Source organism: Nematolebias whitei, chromosome 6 (genome assembly GCF_014905685.2).
Source record: "Nematolebias whitei isolate Nwh7 chromosome 6, NemWhi1, whole genome shotgun sequence".
Classification (NCBI taxonomy): domain Eukaryota; kingdom Metazoa; phylum Chordata; class Actinopteri; order Cyprinodontiformes; family Rivulidae; genus Nematolebias; species Nematolebias whitei.
The window spans coordinates 5,656,746-5,665,515 of NC_056503.1; the positions used below are offsets into that span (position 1 = coordinate 5,656,746).

Genomic DNA, 8,770 nt, shown 5'->3' on the forward strand with positions numbered 1-8,770 from the left:
ACATGTACGAGGACAGCAGGACATGTACGAGGACAGCAGGACATGTATGAGGACAGCAGGACATGTACGAGGACAGCAGGACAGTGGTGAGATGTGCTGTAGGAGTGACAGATTCAAGGTGGAGGTGGGAGTGCATCAAGGATCGGCTCTGAGCCCCTTCTTGTTTGCTCTGGTGATGGACCGACTAACAGATGAGGTCAGGCAGGAATCCCCGTGGACAATGATGTTTGCAGATGACATTGTGATCTGTGGTGAGAACAGGGAACAGGTGGAAGAGACCTTGGAGAGGTGGAGGTATGCACTTGAAAGAAAAGGAATGAAAGTCAGCCGTAGTAAAACAGAGTACGTGAATGAGAGGGAGGAGGTGGTAAAGAGGTGTAAAAAAATTCAGGCAGGATGGAGTGGATAGAGAAAAGTTTCAGGAATGATTTGAAACAAAAGAGTGGCACCAAAGGTCAAAGGACAAAACAACGGCTGCGTCAGAAGGTACCCATCTCTTCATAAAAAACAATAGAAAGGTCAAACTGAAAAGGACAGACATTCTGGAGACAATGTTTTATGGATTGATGAGATAAAGACGAGCCTTTACCATCGTGAACATGTTTACAGTCATGAAATGTGTGGAGAAGAACGGATTTTCTCCTGATCCAACAAAAACAAATGTGAATCTGCGTGAGCGCACACACTTTGTCATCGTTTTGGGGTTTTTTCTGGCAGCTTACTTTCATTTTTCTCAACCAGCTTTCAAAGTACATAAAAAAGGGTCCATTTAGACTGATCAAAACAATCTCTAGACCTAAACCTCATTTAGCTGCATTTACATGGTACAGAGACTAAAGCCCCCAGTATACTGCCGCGTACGTCCATATGCAGAGGTACGTGCGTACCCCCCAGGGCATGTCCGTGCAAAGCTCAAATTTTTACAACCGCATACGCGTACGCAGTGTCGCACATTAAACTGCCCGGCGATGGACTGTTTTGTATGCGACACCAATGTATTAAATTCCCCTTCTTCATCTCTGATCTGGCCTTTTCTTTTGTTCTTTTGCCAAGAGGCAGTGATCTCTTCCTCCTCCGTTGATGCCATGACTGAAATGGTGAGAAATGGAGGAATTTGTCACGAGCAAATTAAACTCAGGTCCAGCGTGGCTGCGGGAGGGTCTGGAGATTTCCTGGTGGGCTGGTCTGATGTGTGGACTGTAGAGCCAGCGCTCCCTGTTTTTATTTATTTTTTAGATCTTTTTATTAACAACATATAAACACAGAACACCGCTGCGGCGGAGGCTGCCAGCGCTCGCTTTTTTCCGACCTGTCAATCAATCCAGTAGGCGTGTCACCAAATGACCTGAATTTGTCCCAAAGGTAAACGCCCCTTGTCTGTGAAGCTGCTCTGCAGCTGCTCGGGGTGTACGCTGGAGTATGAAGTCTGAACCCTCTGCGTACAGTACACACGTACGTACGCGTGAACGGACGTACGAGTGAGTATACTGGAGGCTTAAGTGTAGCTCATATAAAAAATAAAACTACAAGGACATAGCAAGAGCCTAAAAATGTTTGAAACAGTCTGATAACACATCTGAGACAAAGAGTTCATGGTTATTTCAAACAAACTCAGAGCTCATTAGGTACAAGTCACATCTACATGTTGGCTGTAACACTTCCAGACTTCAGCTTTATATTTTTGTACAGATAAAATTCAGCTTTCCATTAAAGAGATGCAACAGTATAATTGTATAACAACTGTAAATAAATGTACTGTAATTTCTGGACTATAAGCCACTACTTTTTTCACAGGCTTTGAACCTTGCAGCTTAATGTCAAATTCAATTCAATTCAAATATACTTTATTAATCCCAAAGGGAAATTAATTGTTGTAGCTCATCTTGGTTTCATTAGAGTTGTTCTAGATGCTGAGGTCTTTGGGCAGGAAGGATCTCTTGTAGCAGTCCATCCCACAGCGGATCTGAAGAAACTGGCTACAGATGTCAATCTGTCCACCCAGACCCAGCAGACCTCTCAGTCCTCTTGGGCAGCAGGACTGCCTGAATGTCGGGCAGAACTTCTCCCTGAGCGACGGCCAGTTCTCCCAGCAGCCTGCTGAGCCCCTTGTTGCCACAGACTTAACTGCAGGTGCCAGGAGATGATCTTGCCTCTATTCTTACCCTGATGCACCATCACTCTGGAACAGGGTAAGTCTGGAGTCATCAGACCACATGACCTTCTTCCGTTGCTCCAGAGTCCAATCTTTATGCTCCCTAACAACTTGAAGCCTTTTTCCCAGTTAGCCTCACTGGTTAGTGGTTTTCTTAAGGCAACACAGCTGTTCAATCCCAATTCCTTGAGTTCCTTCACATTGTGCGTGTGGAAATGTTCTTATTAACCACAGCCCTGAGTGTTACTGTTGTTTTTCTTCCATTTGATTTCACCAAATGTTTAAATGATCGACGATCATTCAGGATTTTTTCTGGCCACATTTCTTCCTCTAAGACAATGGGTCCCCACTATCCTTCCAGTTTTTAATAATGTGTTGGACAGTTCTTAACCCAGTTTTAGTAGTTTCTACAATCTCTTTAGATGTTTTCTCTGCTTGATGCCAATGATTTGACCCTTCTCAAACATCTTTTCCACGACCACGCCCTGTGTCTTTAACATGGTGTTTAAGAAATGAGAAGCAACTCATTGCACCAGCTGGAGTTAAATAACTTGTTGCAGCTGAAAGATAATCATCCATGCAGTAATTATCCAACAGGAGGCTCGTACCCGTTTACTTGGTTAAATCCAGCTGGAGGTTGTTTTTTTTTGGCCGGGCAGTGTATTTGGGTGTGCTCAATAGTCAGAACATTACGGTAATTAAATGCAAGAGCAGACGTTGTGAAATGACAGAACATAGTTCTTTTCTTTTTTGTTGCCAGTTCAGATTTAAGTAGAACTTTGATAACACGCTCTAAAACAAATTGAGACAATAGTTGGACTTTAAACTTGATTACCGGTACTTTTTGTAAAGAATCTTGGTGGTGAGAGATGATCCAAGTTCTGGGATTAGTCCATTTTTTTTAGACTGATTGAAATAAAAATCTCCAATAAATAAATGTTCAAAAGTTAAAGCAGGTCTTTTCTGCATGGATGAAATTCTCACTTAGCTTAAACATCTCAGAAAGCTTCCTTTAGTGCTGCACTTTGTACACAGTTCATTTCCTGTCCAACAGTTCACCAGTAAGCTGCTGATCCAGGAACTTCAGATGTGTAGCTCGATGAAGGTGCAGGGCACTCGTCCTGCTGAGCTGACTTTGTAGATCCATTATCAAACATAGCATAATAAGCTCCAGCTCCAGAGTGAGATCTCTTCCAAAATCATTGAACAGTGACTGCAGTTACGAGATGACCAGCCTGTGTTACACAGCGACCAGGCATTTGACCAGAAAGAATCATCCATCAGAGTCCAACCAGCCCATCAGTGGTTGTGGGTGACCAAGCTGAAAACCTGGTGATTCGAGTCAATGCCCGAGGCCTCGGTGCATCTGCAGTCTCAAACAGGTGGTACTGTGCTGGTACAGGACTGTCAGTCATCCAAAACATGGCCAATACAAAATAAAGCAACTGGACTTCTGTTCTTGTTTAGTTTTTCTATGGTTCAGTGGTTTTCTATACTTCTCTTTATTATGTTACTTTGCAGTAAAGTAGTTTGCACTTTATTTTGGCCCCTCCCCATCTTCTTCAAAACTGATGGTATTTAACCATTTTATTTTCAATGAGAGTCTGCGACAAGTTAAGACTCAAAGCGGTCTGCTCCTCAGATAAATAAATGTGAATGTTTCTGTTCAGCGCCCTGACATGACTTCTCTTGTGACTTGGCGCTATGTAAATAAACTGAATTGAATGCCTTCTGTTCACACAATAGAAATGCAACACATAAAATATGTCTTAAGTTATTCTAATTAATATAAAATGTGCTTTTTGGAGCATTTCCTCTGAAACATGAGTATCTGGCCTTCTTCCAAGAGCACCAGGGAGGATTTATTAGTCTGTTAATTAATAATCTGAGTAGAAAGCACCTACATTTTATTGTAGAAGACCTTCGACTCTCCCATGGCTGCAGAGGGGAGTAGGTGCCGATCCAGTGCATCCAGAATATCCCCACAGATAGACTTCAATTCCTTTTCCACCTGTCGAAAAACACAATTATTCATTTACTCAAAAACATGTAGATAAATTACCACTGAAGTCCACCTTCAAATATAATATCTACTTCCTGCTTCAATGATGTTAAAAATACCATAGAAGGAGCTACGTGGCATAAATGAGGACTATTCACAGGCATCAAAACTACCATGTTCACACGGACCTCATGTCCGTAGCCTTAAGTGTTCAGTTATCCAGTAGGGATAGGAGCTGAAGTCAAATTTCTGCTGCATCACAGACGATGTAGAATCTGAAGTGATTTAGTCAAAACCTGGATAGCTAACGTTAATCTGTGCTGCCACTTTAAGAGAACCACTAGAGTAGTTGGTGGGGGGAGGGGTGCCAGTGGTCCTCCTCATGTAGCTTCCTGTAGAAACCTGGAGCTGTGCGTTTCCACACAGAACCCTGAAGAATATAGGTCTAGAAATAATATTTGACCTTATGACAACATGGCTACGTAATGACATTTGAATATTTAATTTGAACAAATTTTCTGTGATAAACATGACGCTAATTTCATTAGCTTTTCTATAATGTTTTCCATGTTGTTAGCATCGATGCTATTTATTGAAAAGCAGCCCATGTTTAATAAGCCATTGTGACTTGTTGTGCACTTTATATTAGGCATGAAAATACAAAAATCAGTGTTTATTTACATAAAGTTTTCCTAAGAACATCCTACGATAGCTTGTAGCTTTACTGTCCACACTTAGCAGCAACTTGTTTTTGTCTCCAAGTGTTGATCTGAAACTGTAGAGGTGACAGGAAGTGCATCACCAGGAGGAAGACAGCAGCTCAGGAAAACCAAGGTGGACTCATCTCTGCAAGCCATTAGATCACTGACTGCAGTCCAGCTGCCTCGCCCAGCTCTGGCCTCACCCAGAATAATAGCGGCTCTTATTCTGCTTCATAAAAGCATGGCAGAGTGCAGGGAGGACTTGCCAGCTGTGACTCAGACGCAGTCTGTCTAGTAGCTGCTCACAGATTGCATCATTCACAGGAGACGGTCTGCTCACGTTAACAAAGAGAACCTGAGGAGCTCTGGCATGACCTCTGTGAAAACAAGCTGCGGTGAATGAAACCACAGGAGTTTCCCTCTTGGTGTTTATTGAGAGATTTACCGTTTGCCTGTATTCCCGGATCATCTTCAGCTTCTCCTCTCCACCCTTGCTCTCTTCTCTCTGTTCAATACTGCTGATTATCCTCCACGAGGCTCTCCGAGCTCCGATCACATTCTTATAGGCCACTGATAGAAGATTCCTCTCCTCGACTGTGAGCTCCACGTCCATGCCCGCCACCTTCTTCATAGACTCCACCATCTCTGTCAGACAGGAAAACAAAGAAACACTTTGAGCACCTCAGCCTTTACAGTACCATACTTTCTGACGTACACGTCGCATCAGTCCAAATATGTCTAATGACGTGGGAAAAAACCAAATAATTAAGTCGCTTCACTGTATACGTCGCATCTATTACGTGTCACCGCTGACCACCCAGAAATGTGGGCCGGTGTGCCAAAAATCGATTGACTGCCGAATGGCGGCCGCGGGAGCGTGCATGGGAAGACTTCAACAAGATTAACACTTAAAAGCAACTATTTATTTGCTCAACATTATAGTAAAGGTGTGTCTCAGTCTAACTGGTCCTTAATAAATGCACTTTAATGGTCAAGTCCGCTGCATTTCAAAAATCGATTCGCAGCTGCGGGAGTGCGCCGAGGGAGGACTTCAGCGTTTATTCGAAATTTACCAAGATAACCACCTAAAAACAATTATTTGTTTGCTCAACATTATAGTAAAGGCGCGTCTCAGTTGAACTTTTCCTTAATAAATGCACTTTAATGGTCAAATCAGCTGCATGTCTCCTGGGCGGGCTGAAGAAATGCAGCTGATTTGATGTTTGCTCCAGGAGTTCCGGAGCGAGATGAAGGTGGCTCGTATGGCAAGACAAGTGTCTCATTAATAGACACTTTTACCAATTAATGAGACACCTGGCTTGCCATATTACTTGAGGGCCCTCTAGTGGCTGAAAATGGTAGTGTTCAATGTTTTCCATGTCAGAATGAATGAAATCATCAGATCTCAGCCAAGAATTGGGTTATAAATATGTGAAAAAACAAATACATCGCTATGGTGTTTAAGTCGCAGTCATGCTAATTTATGCAAAAAGGTTCAACTTATACAGCGAAAAATACTGTACTTTATTTAGCTGCACTCCATTTACGTTGGAACTCGGAGCTGGGAAGTTGGAATGACGACATGTAAGAGTTGACGGCGTTCCAGTTTCCCACTTGTCCAGTCCAAAGTTGGGAAAAAAGATGGGACACCCCCAGAATCGAGGCTGTGTGGGTCTCACTGCAGTGGAATATATAATCTACTCAGTCCACTTGAGGAACATGCTGGAGGATGAAGGTATTATTGGTTTTTAACACAAAAACAACTATTATGTGCAGTTAGTCATTTCTATTACAATCAGTGGTCAACGGTAAGTAAAGTAGCGGTGGATGTAGGATGACAGTTGAAGTACAAGAGACCTCTGACAACCTGCAGACCAGGACTGATGCTGCAGCTTTCTGCATTTACCGGTAGATGTCAGAAATATGCAGGAACACCAAGTCACCTGTCCAGGCAGGACGATGAAATATAAAGAAGCTGCTGTGTTCAACTTCATCTGATGTCGTCATAAATCTGATTTCCTCATGACCGTAGCAAGAACCCTCTGGTGGTGCAAGCTAATTTAGATTTTTGATGTGGTAACACTGATTATTGTAGTGCTGTCTAAACAAAGTACGGTAACAGTAGCAGTTTGTCATATTGCATTAGAGCGTTGAATTATTCTTTGTGAGAATGTTTGTGTATCATTAAACAAGAGTTTTCAGCAATTTACTGTTTTATTTTCATTGTTAAATCTAACACTCAAAGCTTGTGGCTAGAAAAAGATCTGATGGATATTCAAATAATTTATTACAGTAAAACTCATACAGTATCAAACGTATGAAAACTTCAGGGTAAACACATGAACAAGTTTAATTAATGCTCAAGAACTGGTACTTGACTGCACTGGCTCTGTAAACATGACACTAGTTGTGTACCAGTAAAAGTACTAAAACAAGATTTGATTTACAATTAAAATGTGCTGAGCCGCATCAAGACCTTCAAACCCTGTTGGATAGACTTCAGCTGTCACCGTCTCCTCATGCCGCCGCTGGCTGTCGCATGAGCTCCATCACCTCATCATCCACCCTCCTGTTTTTACCAGTGTAGGACGTAGAGGACATGTGTCTCTGTCCTGGTGTTGGACGTGGTGGGTGTGGATGTAGAGGACATGTCTCTGTGGTTGGGCTGAAGGCTGTGCCTGAAGAGCTTTATGAAGGGCTGCTCTCTGCTTCACTTTGTAACAGACTAATCTGAACCACAGAAAATCAACAGGTTAAATTATATATGACCTTTATTGTTTTGTTTTGATGACTAATATTATTTATGTGCTGTGGTGTGACTAAATGGGTTCTACTAGTTGTACTAGTTGTACTTTCAGGTGACGAGGTCAAAGGACCAGGGACAGGTCCTCAGTGTGTCCACAAACATGTTCATGTCCACATCACACAAAGGTCACTAAAGACCTGAGAGACTAGTTTGGCCGTAGTTTAACATAGTTTAACAAAAACGTCCATGTAGTTATGGCGGCCCTTTAATGAGCCAACAAGGATTTAACAAAACAAACGAAAGGCAAAGAGTACTTTTTAAAGTCACATTTTAATACAAAGTATTGTCGTTCTTTTCAAGTCAATGTGAATAAACTTTTTGAGTAAAATATAAACCGTTAACTTTACGTTCCTGGTATCATCACTACCACTGACCATACTGTGTTAACGACAGCAGCAGCTTTACGTCGCATTCAGTGCATACAGTGTTTTAAACGGTAAATGGACTGTACTTATATAAACACATTTCTGTCTCATCAAGACAATCAAAGCTCTTTACAACAATCTGTGCCTCATTTACCCATTCATACAGCTCTATACTAGATCTATACAAAGACTAATCAGAGCTTTATCACATTCATTCACTGATGGGACACACAGAGGCAGTGAGGGGTTCAGTGTCTTGCCCAGGGACACTTCGGCATGTGACTGCTGGTGGAATCGAACCCTCAACTCTCCCATTGGTGGACGACTGCTCTAACCACTCGGCCACAGCTGCTCCACAATAATATTAATAATTTAATTACAAACCGGATTCCAAAAAAGTTGGGACACTAAACAAACTGAATAAAAACTGAATGCAATGATGTGGAGATGGCAAATGTCAATATTTTATTCATAATATAACATAGATGACAGAGCAAAAGTTTAATCTGAGCAAATGTAACATTCTAAAGGAAAAATATGTTGATTTAAAATTTCACAGTGTCAACAAATCCCTAAAAAGTTGGGACAAGTAGCAATAAGTGGCTGGAAAAAGGAAAATGAGCATATAACGAACAGCTGGAAGACCAATTAACACTAATTAGGTCAATTGACAACATGATTGGGTATAAAAAGAGCTTCTGAGAGACACTGACACTCTGAGAAGCTCTTTTTATACCCAATCAT

The 8,770-nt window shown here is 41.9% G+C and overlaps 2 protein-coding genes across 2 annotated transcripts in view; one reads left to right on the forward strand and one right to left on the reverse strand.

Annotated features, from left to right (window-relative positions):
- The window catches only part of LOC119411496 (14-3-3 protein epsilon-like), a 3,368-nt gene extending 1,224 nt beyond the window's left edge, over positions 1–2,144 (forward strand). The window contains exon 4 of the mRNA XM_037678446.1: positions 2,037–2,144. Within this exon, the coding sequence (XP_037534374.1) occupies positions 2,037–2,144 (108 nt within the window). The remainder of the gene's footprint in view (positions 1–2,036) is intronic.
- Positions 2,145–4,052: 1,908 nt separating this feature from the next.
- The window catches only part of LOC119411076 (14-3-3 protein epsilon-like), a 7,477-nt gene continuing 2,759 nt past the window's right edge, over positions 4,053–8,770 (reverse strand). The window contains exons 2-3 of the mRNA XM_037677999.1: positions 5,301–5,500; positions 4,053–4,163 (exon numbers count right to left, since the gene is read on the reverse strand). Of these exons, the coding sequence (XP_037533927.1) occupies positions 4,053–4,163; positions 5,301–5,500 (311 nt within the window). The remainder of the gene's footprint in view (positions 4,164–5,300; positions 5,501–8,770) is intronic.